This window comes from Parasteatoda tepidariorum, chromosome 2 (assembly GCF_982258835.1).
Source record: "Parasteatoda tepidariorum strain Cologne lab strain chromosome 2, Ptep-v5.0, whole genome shotgun sequence".
Lineage (NCBI taxonomy): Eukaryota > Metazoa > Arthropoda > Arachnida > Araneae > Theridiidae > Parasteatoda > Parasteatoda tepidariorum.
Genome location: NC_141756.1, coordinates 99641915 through 99659644, shown reverse-complemented (window position 1 = coordinate 99659644; position 17730 = coordinate 99641915). Strand labels below are relative to the sequence as shown.

At 33.0% G+C, this 17730-nt stretch overlaps 1 protein-coding gene across 3 annotated transcripts in view; it reads left to right on the top strand.

The window, feature by feature from the left end:
- Window positions 1-17730, top strand: part of LOC107440340 (ankyrin repeat and fibronectin type-III domain-containing protein 1) — a 390356-nt gene that overhangs the window by 150415 nt on the left and 222211 nt on the right. For all 3 annotated transcript variants that reach the window (XM_087157858.1, XM_087157859.1, XM_087157860.1), the window contains one exon: window positions 11562-11701. In XM_087157858.1, coding sequence (XP_087013984.1) covers window positions 11562-11701 — 140 coding nt within the window. The remainder of the gene's footprint in view (window positions 1-11561; window positions 11702-17730) is intronic.

The window sequence follows — 17730 nt, the reverse complement described above, 5'->3', positions numbered from 1 at the left end:
TACGAACTCTGTAAAAAAATGCTAACTGTTTTTTTTTTAAAAAATTCTATAATTAATATTAAAAAAAAAAGAAAAGTATTACAATTTCCTTTTTTCAGTTGATTTCTAAATCTTTACTAATAATTTTGCTATTTTTTTTTTCAATTTCTATTATTTCAATTTCAATTGCAAAACTTATTTTTTAATTTCAATCTCCGTTTATTTTAAATAATTTTTTTTATTGTGACACGCTTTAAAACATTACTATTGAAGCGACGTGATGTCAAGTATTCTACATTCTACATTTTTAAATTGTTTCATTATTATTTATGAACTCTTAAGTTTGTTCTCACTTCAACTTTCATCCTTACATTTTGGAATTGTACTTCTTGTTATTCTTTTAATTTGTTCTTGCGCAACGGGCATCTTTAAAGCCAAATTTTAAGTAAAGAGCATTATTTATGATTTGTAAATAAATGTGAAAATGAAAATAGTAATTATTAATTGTGTTTATTCTTTGAGCTATTCATTTTGCTTCACTGGTGCAACCCAGAAAGGAATACATCAGAGAAACTAAATTTATCAACTATATTAGAGAAAATTAATGAACATTCTAAAGAAGTCAGTGAGTTACGACGATCATGTAGTGCCTTTAAAAATCAATATCGTTTTAATCGCCAAAACTCGAGTTATAGGGGCCCACGGAAATCTAGAGAAGGTATTTGTTGGCATCGTCGTCGTTTCGATGAAAAGTCACCCAGATGAACCTAGGGCCGGCTTATGCATGTCGGGGCCCCTAGGCAATGCTCGTCTCGCCCCCCCCTACCGTCTTCTAACTTCTTAATATATTTTTTCGCTAACACAACACTTTATTCATAATTACGCTGTTTTTTACTGCATGGGTATATTATCACATTATTCAATAAAAATATTGAATCAAACGAAAAGAATATAAGTAATTAATATATGCATTTAAAAAAAATCATACAATAAGCTTAAATATTAACTCTTCTAACTTTTTTTGTTACAAAATCGTTCAAGACATCCTGAGAGTTAACCTTTTCCAATACATCATTTTCAATTGCCATTATGGCCAATGAATTTAAATGGTTTTGAGACATAGTTGAACGAAGACAGTTTTTAATTAATTTCAATTTGGAAAAGTTTCGTTCACCAGTGGCGTTTGTAATCATTAGACTTCTATATATTTGCAAAGCTGTCATGACATTCGGGAAAGTTGATTGTGCCATGTTACCAATAATCAGTTTGTAAGACTCTTCGGCAGGCACAATTTTTTTTCCGGCGTCTTCTAATTGTAAGATGAAGTATTTATACTGCACCATTTCGTCTATAAACTCAGGCTCAATGTCCTCGAAATAATGTTCCTTAAACTTTGTGCAAGCCTGTCTAATTTCAGCGTCGGATTTTGTCGAGAAATCTGTTAGAAACCCAAACAGATCATTTATTTCCCGGTAAGCTTCTAGGCGCCGCGACAGTATTACATAATATTAATATCTAATTTGGAATGTGTTCAGAAATGTACTAAAATAGCGTCGATGTAATGTACAGAGCAAGACAATCGTCATTGAAATTTCGAATTAAATTTTTACTGTTTAAGAAACATTGTCAATTTTTTTCTCTGTTGCACAGGGCCCCTGAACGTGGCGGGGCCCCTAGGCAGTTGCCTACAGTGCCTAATGGATAAAATGGCCCTGGATGCACCAACCAATGTTTATTTGTTTCTAATCGCGAAAAATCGGAAAACTAATTAGGCCATCGTTGGCGGCCCATAACGATTTTTTTTAACGGCAGGTACTGAACTTTCGTTCTTCACCCCGGAAGATGCCGGAAGTGTTGCTCATTCATCGTTGCCCAATGGGGCACCTGTGAACCTAAGTCACGTAGGCGAGCAACATTACCCACACCACACTGCCACTGATGCCCGTTTATAGGGTGAACCACATTCACACAACAGAGAACAACACATAGAGAAACAGCCATGCCCTGAGCGGAATTCGAACCCGCAACCATTGGCTACACAGTCAGGCACGCTGACTGCTCTGTCACCATCCCGGCGATCGCATAACGATGTTAGCCAGAATTCAAGTCACCTCTCTGTTTATGATCACTCTAGTAAACGAAATTTTCTTATTGATAATGGAGCTGGTGTGAGCCATTACGGTTCAGGGGATCGAGCGTTCGTCCTCCAATGCGGTGAACCGGGTACGAATCCTAGTCGATACGAATTCCGCATCCGGCTTACACCGACCACAGTGCTGACGTGAAATATATTCAGTGGTGAACAGATCAGGGGTTAGAGTCCCCTTGCCGTCAGGCTGACCGTGGGAGGTTCTCGTATTCTTCCTCTCCGTTCTCTCCGTATAACGCAATTCTTCCTCTCCGTGTAATGCAAATGCGGGTTTGTTCCATCAAAAAGTCCTCCACAAAGGCAAATTTCTTCCAATACTTGATACAGTAGTTCCCTTGTCTTCTGGATTGGGTTCATAATAGCAAGACTGCGGAGTTGAACATTAGTAGTCGTAAATCCAAAATATAATTATGTCGGCCGTTCAACGACGGTTATAAAATATAAAAAATGGAGCTGATGTTTCGGTTTTACCAGTTTTTTTGAAACAAAAAAAAATTCCAGATCCAAAATTTTACTTTCATGCTGCTTCGCAAGTGTGCGCATGCTTCGCAAGTTCGCACGTTTGGAACACAGCGACATTTTTTCGACATAGGTTCATGAAGAAACTTTTGTCGAACCTTTATTGCTGGCGATGTTTCTAAGGCAATAATAAGTGCTAATTTTCCTAATGAATACGCGTTTTTAGTTGATATTAAAAAAAATTAATGGATCCTATTACATCTCTAAAATCCTTTGGTTGACTAGTCCAATGTTCAATCAACTAATTTGACTACTGAGTCGTCTAAAACTCTTGATTCTGGAATTTACTAACTGTTGAACTCAAAGATATAACTGTGAAACATTCGACAGTCAAAGAGATCAAATATCTAGTCCATAAACTAGTCCATCAGTTTCCTCAAACCTAGACGTTTGGCCCACGATAGATTAAAAATTTCACGAAAAGAATTTGAATGCATGATTAAGCAAGGAATCTGTCGTCCATCAAAAAATGCTTGGGCCATTCTTTTGCATATGGTGCCAAAAAAATGGAAGCTACAGACCATGCGGTGTTTGCTGAAATTTAAATACCGTTACTATACCTTATGGGAATACATTGTCACATAAAGACTCCAAAAAGCAATTACATGGTTGTAAACTATTTTCTACAGTAGATTTAGTTAGAGTTTATCACCAGATACCTGTTGAACCTAATGACATTGAAAACACCGCAATTTGTACCCCTTTTGGGTCATTTAAATTCATAAGAATGAGTTTTGGGCCACGCAATGCAGCACAAACTTTCCAAAGATTCATCCATACTGTACTTTCCGAATTAGATTTCTGCTTCGTCTACCATGAAGATCTACTTGTGGCTTCTAGAGCCGAAGACGAACATCTTTTACATCTAAAAGTTAAAAAGTGGTTTCTTAAGACAAACGCCTTCTCTGAGCGTCAACGGGAAGTTGAAGTACCGCTGACGCCAACAAAATACACTTTGTGAGATCAGCGTGAGCAGTTTCTCCCAAGCAGACATTATCTCGCATTGCGCATGCGTTAATAACGTAAAATTTTTTTTATTTCGAATGTGTATTGATTTTGTTATTGTCGACCAGTGCTTTAGAGAACAAATGATGACTTTGTCCAAGAAAAAACACATTATAGCTTAACTAAATGAAGAAGAAGAGGAAGAAGAAGCTATGTTTAATGTTAAAATCAAAATCTTGGCTGATTTCAATGCTCTGTTGGATGTTGTCCGCCATTGCTTCTATCGTTAACGTTACGTTGTAATCCAACTGCAATTGATTCGAACGTCAGTCGTAGTTCAAGATGAGCGTTCGATGACGTATGCTGTCTAACTCACAAATCGACGAATCAGGTGCTAGAGCTCGTTTCAAGCTGAAGTTTTGTAACGCCGACCTATCCTAAGACACCAGAGGCCTTAAAACAAGTATTTCATTGTTTACAAGCAGTTGGTTTGATTTAAAATCAAATACTGAATTTTTGGGGACATCATGTTTCAGAAAGAGGTATCGAACCTACTAATGATCGGATCAAAATTATTGAAATAAAAGGCCAAATAATAAGTAACTTGCATCATTAAATTGGTACTATAAGTTTTTACCACCAATTGTCTTTTTACCACCAATCTAAATGCTGCTGAGAAATTGGCGATACTTAACAGTTTTCTCAAAGGGACGAAAAAAAGCGATAAATCAGTAATAAATTTGACCGTGATTACTCAAGGGATAAAGCGTTCGCCTTCCATTGAGGTGTACCTTGTTCGAGTCCCAGCGATGGCTGGTCGATACGAATTCCGCATCCGGCTTGCACTGACCACAGTGCTGACGTAAAATATCTACAGTGGTAGACCGATCATGGGTTAGAGTCTCCTTGCCGCCAGACTAGCCGTGAGATGTTTTCGTGGTTTTCCACCCCATGTAACGCAAATGCGGGTTCATTCCATCAAAAAGCCCTCCACGAAGACAAAATTTCCCCCATTACTTGATACAAGTGTTCCCTAGTCTTTTGGATTGGTTTAAACATTGCAAGGCTACGGAGTTGAACATTAGTAGCCTTGATAGCCTGGTTGGTAGAAGGCCCATGTCCAAGAAGTCGTTGGCTCGATCCCTGCCGGCCGAAGACTTCCCGTGTAGTAAATGGTGACTGACACACGTCAAATCTGTCGAGTCGCAAAGTCCTCCATGTTCCCGTAATAAATTACTACCTCTGGCGGTACTGATCAGGAGTTTCCCTGTCTTCTGGATTGGTTCAAAATTACATGGTTACGGAGTTGAACATAAGTAATCGTAAATCCAAAATTGGGTCGGCTGCTCAACGACGGATGAAATAAAATAAAAAATAAAATAAAATACGGTACAACAAATATTTGGATGAAAATAAAGTTGAGCGCAACCAAGAAGAAAACCTTGACATTCTTAATATTTTTTGTTATCTTCACCACTAGTAATACTGGCGCAATACCTAAATTAAGTTTCGGATTGAAATTCTTCGAAAATTAAGACATTTTTGATGGTTTGTAACTCCGGTGCGCGGACTTATTGCCTTAATAGCAGTCAAATAAATAGCGCAGTTTAAATGACATACGATTCATTTTTTTTTTACCAGAGGAAACTTAATTATTTAGAAATCAAGCTTTCACTAACTTAGTTAATAATAATTAAATTAATCTGCGCCATGTCCCAAGACTTTTAAATTAAAAAGGCGAAAGAATACAGTAGGGGATTTGCGTGACAATAACTTAGCATGCATTAAACTAAGAGGAAACGGGAAAAACTTTTGGCGAATTAATTAAAATCTCTTTCTAGCCCCCCTTACCCCATGCTCAATAAATTTTCATCATCTTACTGTTGGTGGGTTTATTAATACTCGATTCCTTTCTTGTTGTAGAACATTTGGTCGCTCGTATATTTAAATTAGCTCGCTGATAAAGGTTTAAAATGTTTACTACTTTTTGAAATGTTGAGCTTTTTTAATATAAGACCACATTGTAATTGGAAATAAAATAGTAATCGTTAGGTTGTATAAATCACTTATTAGCTTTATTTTTTTGGATGACAGTAACCATGATACAGTACCAATTCTAAGATAGTTAAAATAATGAGAAAAAAAATTAAGACAAAAGTATTATTCGTATAATCTTGTATTTTTTAAAAAAAATTCCGATTAGGATTGATTATCAACTATTTTTAACATAATTGCTGTTTACAAAACTCATACAGTATCATATATAAACAATACCGATCAATAGTATCTGTATCAAACTATGATTTTAAGAAATATATTATTTTTTTAAGATATGTGTAAATAATCAAGCTAAAATATTATTAAAACTAAGACAGTACTATTACACAAAGTATAATTTTCTGAAAATAATTTACCCATTTAAAAGAATAACGTGTATCCTAAATATACGGGGGGGGGGGAATTATTAACAAAACGGAAATGCTACTTTAACCCTTTCGTTTCGGCACTCCAATACGCTGATTGTGCTACGAAATGTGCAACCTGCATGTCGGTATTCTGATGTTTGAGATTTTGCTAGTATTATTAGTAAAAGTGCAATTTGTGGATAATATCTTATGAAATGGGAAAATATCTTATCAATTTTAGAACAAGAGTGGACACATAAACCAACATTACAGTTTTTGCACTCATCTTTGACGTTACAGTTTTTACCCATTGGCGAAATAGGTGTTGTTTTTGGTTTGATGGCGTGTGCACCTTATTTGGACGTCATCACACTTTTCAACTGTGTTCAAGAGTAATAGTAAACAGTGCGCATGCGTCGTCATGGTATACTTTGCTATGGTGACCGCTGCTGTTTGATAATTTGTTTAGAATTCCTTTTTTCACTTTGAATTTTGTTATGCATTAGTTGGTGAGTTTATTTTTGAGATGTAAGACCAGAGAGATCCCATAAATACTTCTTGAGTTGTGAATAAAAGAGAATTTCATCATATGAACGTTATTTTTGTTTTTATTGTTTTAATTAAGAATCAGAAATTCTAACCTACAGTTCAAACTGGATCGGTTTCAATACTAATTCAGGTGAATGTCACAAATAAAGAGGGTAAAAGAATAATAAAATAAATTAGAAAACAATCATTTTGCCAATGGGTAACCTGATCGCATTTCGGCGATCAAAATTTTTTTCATTATTGAATTTTTTTTTTCTCTCTTACAAAATATATTTATCGCTTGCAAAATACACTTGTGGTGGTATTAATCTAATATAGGTCAAACGACTATTAACCAGTGGCATTTTGAAGCAGATTGGACTCGTTTTCAAACAGTATAACGGTGGACCCCGGCTAAAAACAGTGCTCGAACAGACAGGGGCATCGGGCGGGTGCCGGGTAAAAACGGCGCTCGTAACAAGGTTAAAAATTTACGCTCCGATGGAAAACCAACTAAAGAGTTCGAATAAATGATGCGAACGACTCTTCACTGAAATGTAACCTCCCGAAACTTAATTTTTTCACTTGTAAGTGGAACCAAATTGAAGAGGGAAGCAGCGAGAAAAAATTTTTTTTTTTTTTTTTTTTTTTTTTTTTGAAATTAGTGTTTTGAATCTTTGCGAGAACTATCACCAAATTACCTCATCCTGCAAATCACGTTGACTGTGTTAATAATTTTTTGAGATGTACCTGATGGCTTCTATTTAACGATTCATACAAAAAGCGATGAATTATTCACTGAAATTTGTTTTCTTCCATACTTAAATATATTTCCGACTTCTTAAATTTTTTTAAGCTATGAAAGGCTAACATTATTAATTATAATAGGTCGAGGGATTACTCAGGCTCTCACACTTAAAATTATTACCTCTGCATTCTATAATCCATTTTAAGAATAGGGTGTCAATTATTAATTATATATATATATATATATATATATATATATATATATATATATATATATATATATATATATATATATATATATATATATATATATATATATATATATATATATATATATATAAACACAAAGAAGAAGAATTAAGCAGCAAAAATTTTAATACGCAACAGTGAAGGTCTTCAACAGGGCACATCCTTTACAATAAATGCGATATTTCTGAATAAAGAATAATTATCTTAATCTTAAAATAAAAATCACTCTTTATAACCTTAATTTTGTCATACACCATTTATATATATATATATATATATATATATATATATATATATATATATATATATATATATATAAGATGCTATTTATTCATATATGAATATATATGAGAGCATAAAACCAACAAAACCGAGCTGCTTCATTGTTTTATATTTGAGAAAATGTCGCAAGCTTTCCCTGACAGACTGGCTGATACAGTTAAAACAGAGTGCCTATCTCTGGGGAATATTTTCTCCTTTATCTCAAATAATAGAATTACGGGTGGGAAAGCGGGTGCGAATAATAAAGCTAAGTCTAAGTTGGGTAAAAATAAAATGAATTAAAAGTCGTACAGTAACGACGTCTGGGATATATATAAGTCCATAGTAGTAAGTAATCGCAGTAGTGAATAATGAGAAAATTTTTAAAAATCAAGCTTTTCCCCCTTGTCACATGCAGAAAGGGATTTATTATTTCTTATTATTCTCTCAAAAAATAAGTCAAGGGATTTCTCACGTTTTCTCGTTTGCTTATGGGGAAGAAATTAAAATGGTTATTCTAGCGTATTCTTTAATCTAAATTCAGAATTGAGATACTAGATGTGAACATTAACTATAAGAACGGGTTTCGTTTTGAGAAATGAATTACGAAAGAGAATTTGGTCAAAGAAATAACAAAAAGATTAAATTTATTCTTTATGTTACTCACATAAACATTTATAATGTTTATATAATCACGATTTGTATGCATCTGTACTTAAGACGGTGTGAAATATTCAAAAGACCACAATTTCAGGAGAAACAAAAAAAATTTCTTTAAATAGTTATGTCGTAATAGAAATGTCGATATTAAATATGTATTTTAATTATCTGTTTTAAGCTGCGTATGCATTACTGGTATGCAAAATGAAAGATTTTGATAAGCAAATTCATTTATTTCATTTTCTTCAAAAGATATTTTCTTATGAGAACATTTTTATAACTGCATAAATCTTGATAACAAAGTTTGATTTCGTTTCACAATGGAGTTGTGTTCTCTGGATTTTAATGGAAAATTCTTGAAAATAATTTTTACAATTTTCAAAGCATTTCAGTGGAAGAAAAAAAATACCAAACAGCAGCATCATGTTTTAAGGTTCGTTGTTATCTGTAGTGGTCTCAGTTTTTCATTATCTCTCTTTTTACGCAGAATTCTTAGTTTAGTTTTGCGCTATTTAGAATAAGGATTGTGCAAAAGAAATACTAGTGATGATTTTTTACCTCTTGTAAGTAAAAAGAAATAATTGACCTTTAAAAAAAGATCTGCATAAAAAGCTGTAACGAAACAATATTTTACAAGGTTCTTATGATTATCTCAGAATCCTATTACAAAGTCTTATCTAAGTTGCATCGCAGAAAACACATTCTCTTTAAATAAAAAACTCTTCTTAAAAGATCCATTTGCATCTTTAGAAAAAGAATGAATCCTTTTTCTATTCTCTAAAAGGTTATTCTCTGGTGCGTTCTATTTGTTAAGTTCGTATCTTATTTAAATGCCAATTTCTTGAAACTCTCTCCAACACAATTTCTTCCAACACTCAGGAGCTTTTGATAAAAATGGAATAAAAAAAAGTCGCTTGTTAAGAAAGATGGAAATGTATTCAGCACAGTAGCAGCAGCATGGTGGACGGGAAATTTAATAAACGGTTTATTTTTCTGGTCTTCGAGGCTTGTTGCATGAATGAGCAATAACCTCAAAATGTTCCAACTGCAAGGACGATTATTTAAACTTCAAAGTTTTCCGCCTAAAACTTTGAATACAATTCGACTTAACAGATGCGATGTGCCGTCTGTTTGAAATGTTCTAAACAGTTTCATGTACGATATTTTATTTATTGGTAAGATAAGTTGCGACAAATTAAAAATAATCTTAAATCAAAACGAAAAAATTATATGTCAACATTTAAATATTGTTCTTTATTTCTGATTACTTTTATGGAGAAATTGCTGTCATCACAGTTTTAAAAACAAATCTATCTATCTTGTTATATAAAACGCTAATACGTAATTATGTGTATCAATAAAACCGATGATATTTCTTTTTTCGCGCTGGCAACAGTTTTCATTTTTAATTGATTGGATTCGGCGCGCAAGAGCACGTAGTGAGCAACCAGATAACAATAACCAGAGTGAGCATTATCAGGTTGTTCAATTCTGATTCATGCACTAAAAACATGACAATATTTAATTTAAACTCAATTAGGAATTAATTAATTAATTGAAGTGAGAATGCTTTAAAAGGCCGCTGTTGAATTGATATTTTTCTACTGGGAGCTACCTAAACGTCTAAAAAACGTTTAAGTGTTTGTATTGAATGCATTGAATTTTTTTTATATTTCGCGTTTATTTACGCATTGAATTTTCACGCTTTAAAATGCAGAATATTAGTGAAGCAATATTTGATAATTTATTTTGCTAATATGTTTCTTATTTAGCTAATGTTTTGATTTTTTCACCATGTACAATCTAAATAGCTAATATACTTTTTTAAAAGCCAATAAGAACATTGGTAGAATTCTTCTACATAAGTACAATACTATGTCTTTGATGATAAAATACTATGTCTTTGATGATAATATATTATGTCTTTGTGCTAGAACATTGTGTTCATTGGCGAGCGAGCGCAGCGAGCCATGGTTCACGGCGTGAACCACATAGGATTGCGTAGCAATTCTCGGGGGTTGGCGAGCGTTAGCGAGCAGGGGGCGGAGTCTCCTAGTTATAATTAAAGTAGATGATTGAAACAATTGATATATGTCTAAGAATAAAACTAATACACCAAAAAAATTTAGAACAAAAATATTTGAGGTCTGTCATATGAATCAACGGCTAAAATTCACTACTGATAAACAGAAAGTTCCTATCTATCTCGCCCACAGTTTCATCATTGTTTACAATTCAGAACATGGTACATAGAATTAGGAAATAACACACTGAAAGTATTTCGTTTATCCTTTTCCACTTTCCATAAAGTATACATTACATAAATTCTTTTTTTCATATCTATCTCACCTATCGTTTCATCACTGTTATAAAATATGTAAAAAAATTAAATCAAAACTTTTTAATTTATGTTATAACTATCATATATCGAAACAGTTTTTTAAACATTTAAGGCCCAAGGAAGTGATTTTGACTGCTTTTTAATTTCAATTAGAAATATATATAATGACACAATTTCTTAGAATTTTGTGACTTTTTAGCCTTTCTAGTGCTAAAAATTGTTTTAAATGTTTAAAAACATTAATATTTTAACATTTTTTTAAGCATTCAAACATTTTTTATCGCATTTTTTAAGCTAAACTATAGACATGTGAAATGCTGTTCTTTCCAGGATTTCGATCCAGCTCTTAACACTAGAAAGACTGAAATACCTATATTGCCCAAAAGCAGTCAAAATGACTGCATTGTGGAAGAATAATGTTTAAAATTATTTGTTTAAAATTAATTTTTGATATTATTTTCCGTCATATAACAAGTTATTAGTAAATATCAACAATAAAAATACTCATAAAATTCTAAGAAATTGCGTCATTATATACATCATTGTTTTCTTAATTGAAGTTAAAAAGCAGTCAAAATGACTTCCTTAGGCAATCTAGTGTAAATAAAATTATATTTTAATTTTATAATATTTTTTTGTCCCAGACTTCACATTAAATATGTTAGAGCATCTCTCAGAAATTCAGATCGCCCAACACTGCTGCATAGAAAAGGAATTCTCAATTTTGTATGTTTAGTGCATTCGGCGTTTATTTATTTTTTTCCTTTTTTTCCAACAGCCATTTGTCGGAGAAGTCATCGATCAAAAAAAGGATTCCTCTCCTACGTGCCAAAACCCTTCCTGCCATCATTTCACCAAGCCTCAGCATTATTCAGGCCCCCCTCGATCCAGATACCAAGGTACCCACCATCACCCACAGTAAGTATTCTGAACATGCATGATTCGAATTCAGAGACATTTTTTTTTCCTTATTCAATATTTGCCTTTAATCTTCGAATTGTGAGTCATGAATGTTTTTTTTTAAAAATCACTGTTATTTCAGTGTTTTGATAATTGGGTATTTGCACTTAAAGAAGAGCACAGATACCCACTCATGTGACTAATGACGTCAGCTCCAGCTGATCATCTATATTATATAAAACGCTAATACGTATGTATCAATAAACCGATGATATTTCTTTTCTCGCGTTGGCAACAGTTTTCATTTTTAATTGATAGGATTCGGCGAGCAAGAGCACGTAGTGAGCATCATATGGCTAATCTACATTATATAAAACGCTAATACGTTTTAATCGTTAGGCTTCGGCGCGCAAGAGCACGTAGTGAGTATTATATGTCTAATCGGGTGAATTCTCACCGAATTATCAAAAGCATTCTCACAAAATTATCTTCATCGAAGCCGATGCTTTACATCCAACGTTCAGTACTATTTCATATTGTTTTACAATACATGGTTTTAGCCCTCTGGTGGGAAAGACTTTAAAACAAAACTTACAACAGTCACTTTTCTCAACAACTGAAATTTAGAATAGTGTGATTAAGAAAAATATGCGAACTGTTTGCAATTTCAAATTAATATTGAAATGGACAGGTTTAGAATTCTCTACAGTGAAAAGTTTTCGGAACTTCAGTGTTCAAAAAAGTATACAAAAGCTAGACGTTAAGAACGTATACAATGAGCGAGCAGGGGGCGAAGCCTCCTAGTTTTATATATTTTGTATAACCGTCATTGAACAGCCGACCCAATTTTATGGGTTTACGACTACTATTGTTCAACTCCATAGCCTTGTGATTTTGAACCCAATCCAGAAGACAAGGGAACTCCTGGATCGAGAATTGGGAGAAATTGGCCTTCGTGGAGGACTTTTTGATGGAACTAACCCACATTTGCGTTACATGGAGAGGAAAACCACGAGAACCTTCCACGGTTAGCCTGACGGTAAGGGGACTCTAGCCCATGATCCGTCTACCACTGAGGATATTTGACGTCAGCACTGTAGTCGGTGCAAGCCGGATGCGGAATTAGTATCGACTGGGATTTGAACCCGGTTCACCTCATAGGAAGGCGAACACTCCATCCCCTGAGCTTTCGCGGCTCCCAGCTGATCATTTACAAGCAAAATGGCGCGTAATAGTTGAGCTACGTTTCTCCATATAAGTTAGAATGTTAATTAACTTGAAATTAATTAAATACAGTGCCGTATCGCACATCGAATTCGTTGAGATAAAATTCTTTCTCGTCTGCGTCTTTCAATTAATTATTCGTTTATGCATTTTAGTGTAACCGTGATATATTTTTGTATTGTGCACCTGGCAACTTCGATGCATAATTAGTTTCTTTATGTTCTACATGGCTTCGTGCCTGTCGTTGCTGTAAGTAAGAAATATATAGTGAAAGAATTGAAATTTTAGTGAATAGAGAATATCTCACTTAAGAGAATTGATACTTGGCAAATTTGGCATAATCTAATTAGAATGCAAAGAACAGTTGCTAACGTAAACAACTGCCATGTTTCAGCAACCAATCAGGATCAATGAAATAAGATCAGTCAGGATCAATAGGATCAATATAACGAGTTCCAATAAAATGAGACAAGTGTATTCTTTATCTGATAATTTTCTTAATATTTTGGAAAGGGGAGTCCCCTTGGCAACGCCACTGAAACCAGTGGACCAATTAACGAGATCTTATATGAAGTTATTGCGAAATTAACTCGTGCTCTAACTTAAATTCACTCGTGCTCAAGTCAATGAATGCATTGAAAGGTGGGTTTTTTTTTACGAACTTCAACAAATTTTTAAAGAAAAAGCTTCAGTCATATTTTAGAAGATTTTATTTCTGTCAATATTATGTTACATCGTATTTCTCGCAAAAAATTGAAAAACTTTTTTTAAAAAAAATAAGAATCTCTACTTTTAAGAAAAGAGTTCGAGGAATAAGTTCCGATAAAAATAATATTTTTTTTCGCTTTTTTAATTCCAGAAATGACAAAGCTAACATATGGTGATTACAAATTAAATTTATGCGTCGTCTTCACACACTTCTCCCCCTGAGCTATGCTTTAATCCAGAATGGTTATGAAATTCTCGAAGGCTTTATTTGAAACCTTTTAACTAAAAGTAATTCTCCATAACTTTTCTGAACTCAAAGTTAGCTCCTAAAATAGCTTGGAGGGGTCCATGTGGAAAGATCAAATGTCTCGCGGCATAAGGATGCAGTTAATAATGAAACTTGATAAGAGCAGTTTATTTGAGCAATATTTTACGTGTGCAATATAATTAAGTCAAACATTGTAATGAAGTCAACAACTGGTAAAATTTGTAAGCTGTTTATTGCATCTATTCGTTTCAAGTATAAATGATGGGTAAGGAATATCTAAAACATGACTAAATAATGACTAAATATCATGACTAAATAACGTTATATCTTATAATAGTGTTATGAATTAAGCTATGAGTATAAATGATGGATGAGGAATACTTAAAACAAATATCATGACTAAATAACGTTATATTTATATAGTGTTATGAATTAAGCTATGAGTGTAAATGATGAATGAGGAATACTTAAAACAGTTATCATGACTAAATAACGTTATATCTAATAATAGTGTTATGAATTAAGCTATAAGTATAAATGATGGGTATGGAATACCTAAAACAAATATCATGACTGAATAACGTTGCATCTAGTGTTATGAATTAAGCTATGAGTATAAATGATGGATGAGGAATACTTAAAACAAATATCATGACTGAATAACGTTGCATCTAGTGTTATGAATTAAGCTATGAGTATAAATGATGGATGAGGAATACTTAAAACAAATATCATGACTAAATAACGTTATATTTATATAGTGTTATGAATTAAGCTATGAGTGTAAATGATGAATGAGGAATACTTAAAACAGTTATCATGACTAAATAACGTTATATCTAATAATAGTGTTATGAATTAAGCTATAAGTATAAATGATGGGTATGGAATACCTAAAACAAATATCATGACTGAATAACGTTGCATCTAGTGTTATGAATTAAGCTATGAGTATAAATGATGGATGAGGAATACTTAAAACAAATATCATGACTGAATAACGTTGCATCTAGTGTTATGAATTAAGCTATGAGTATAAATGATGGATGAGGAATACTTAAAACAAATATCATGACTAATTAACGTTAACGTTATATCTAGCGTTATGAGTTAAGTTATGAGTATAAATGATGGATGAGGAATACCTAAAACAAATATTACGACTAAATAACGTTGTATCTTATAATAGTGTTATGAATTAAGCTATGAGTAAAAATGATAGATGAGGAATACCTAAAACAAATAACAATAATTTTTAATGATATTTAAGGTTGGTCCAAAATATTTTTCATGTGGCAATGAACGGCATTTTCAAAAGAAATAGAATTTTTATCTGCATGATCTATGTCACCTTTTATATATATTATTAAAATTATTTATACGTAGCAGGCCAAAAAAATTTTGCAACTAAGAAAAATATTTTTTAAAACAACAGAAATTCCGATGTAGTTGGTAAGTGACCCAGATTTGAAGTGCTTATATACGGCTTAAATACATTTATATACGGCTTATATACATTTATATACGGAGCAGTATAACCATTTCTGGCCGTTACGTGATTAAACAGTATATTTAAATCAATTAGAAGTGAGTTTAATATGCATTAATTGGACTTTGGATGATGGATTAGTTTTTTTTCTTCATTTCCAAAATTCCCAGTAGAAAACTTGCTTAAAGCCCCTCAAATAAAAATCTTTTTATTCTTAAAGAATTTGAAATGAAAAGCAGGTCGGAAGTTATTATAAAATTTGGGTTAAATGCGGGGCTAAATTTAAGTGCTAAAAACTATTTTAGAGCAAAAACTCTTAGAAGTGTCGTGGAACTCGCAATAAATTATTTTCGAACATTCGATAAACTGAAGAGTTTCATACAAATGTCCTTATTGTACTCTTTATTTCAAGGATCCTTTTCCTTTTTCACAATCCTTTAAGTAAACACAGATTTGTAGATTCACTAAATCATGTCTGAAAAAAAAGCTAGGATATTTTAGCGATTCTTGAGAAGTAAGATTCATGAAATGAAGCAGAAATTCTTCATGTCAAAGGAACAAAGTTCGACTGTTTTATATTTTACATATGCCGCTGTAAGAGATTGTCGGCAAAGTTTGAAAAGGGACAGGAACAATTCGAATAAAATTATATTTCATATGCCTCTATTTTAAGCCCTCCATCTTTGCAGCAATTTAGAAATTCGATCCCTTTAAAATCTCTCGAACATGAGTTTATTTCGTCCACAAAGCTTAATGAATTGAAATTTGATAAAATATCTCAACTGATTTAGCTTAATAACTTTTGTTATTCACATGACGATTTATCAATTTCTGCAGTTTGACAATCATTTCTTATACTGTTTGTCGTAGTAATGGTAAGATTTGCTAATTTTATCCTCCAACTGCAACAATCAATAATAAAAAACACTAACTTAAAAATCTCTTATAAAAAGGAAGCTTTTTTAAAGAAACCGATAATTTAAAAACCGAAGGCACTTTGTGAGACGATGAGGAAAGATGTTTCTGTGATGATTATCTCGTGAAACCTCTCGGGAGCGACCACCCTCCGCTGGTTGATGAAGGTTGGTCGTTCTTATAGGTTACCTCCATTGACTCCATTGACCTCCTTTTTTATTGAAAGTACATGATTTTTCCCAAGCAATTTTAATTTTAGTTAGTGCCATTTTCTTGGTGCAGAAATGCAACTTCTGTTCTATTCCTGAAAAGGCGGATCGATGAGTAAAATTAAGCGTCTGTAAAAATTATCACAACTGATATAATTATGTGTAAAAATAAATTTACCAATTATGAATGATAAATCTGTTTCAAATAAATAAACAATTATGTTTTTTGTTTATATCTGCATTTAATTTTATATCATAAAAATTAGTTAGCTTTAAAAAGTGATAAAACGCTTAATTGATGTGCTTGTTTTTTCTGAAATAATTTTTTTTTCTAATTTAACTTTCAACTCAATAATTGAATAATTCATCATCTTTATTCATCATCATCTTTAATAATATGTATCATCTTAAATGATTCATCATCTTTAGGGCACTCTGACTGCAGTATTAGGTTGTATTGTCAAAAAGAGCTCTGTAATTAAGATCCTCTCGCACATATTTTGAATACATTTTAATCTACTTGTTTGTTTCGCTAATATTATTTGTTTTGATATTTTTTCATGTTTCCTTATTTGACCTTTTCCGCATTAGGTGCAGATTTTTTTCCTGGTCCCTGGACGAGATTTTAATGGTCTCTCCTAAAAAGTTTTCTTCAATACAAAGTCTACGGAAAAAATTCCGTGTCTCTCAAAAGTGGTCGTTACACAGAGGTGGTCTTTCCTTGAGGTTTCACCGTAGCTTATTACAAAAGTGATGCACCTTTCGATTTTCGTTTTGTAGGTCTGAGAAAAATCATATATTCTCTTTTTCAATCTATTTGAAAAACGTAATTTTTTAAAAAAAAATTTGCTCATTTCAGTTTTTTCTTTTTAGCATTGTTGGTATGTGGCGAAAAATGGTCAAAATTTCAAATAATGACAATTTTTATTAAGTACGCCACGATGGCTCAGGGGATAGTGCTTCCGCCTTCCAATGAGGTGAACCGGGTTCGAATCCCAGAAATTTCTGTTCGATACGAATCCGCACCCATTTTGCACCGACCACAGTGCTGACGGGAAATATCCTCAGTGGCAGACGGATCGTGGGTTAGAGTTCTTTTCCGCCAGGCTATCCGTGGGAGGTTCTCTTGGTCTTCCTTTCCATGTAACGCAAATGTGGGTTAGCTCTATCAAAAAGTATTCCACGAAGTCAAATTTCTCTCAATGCTTGATCTAGGAGTTCCCTTGTCTTCCGG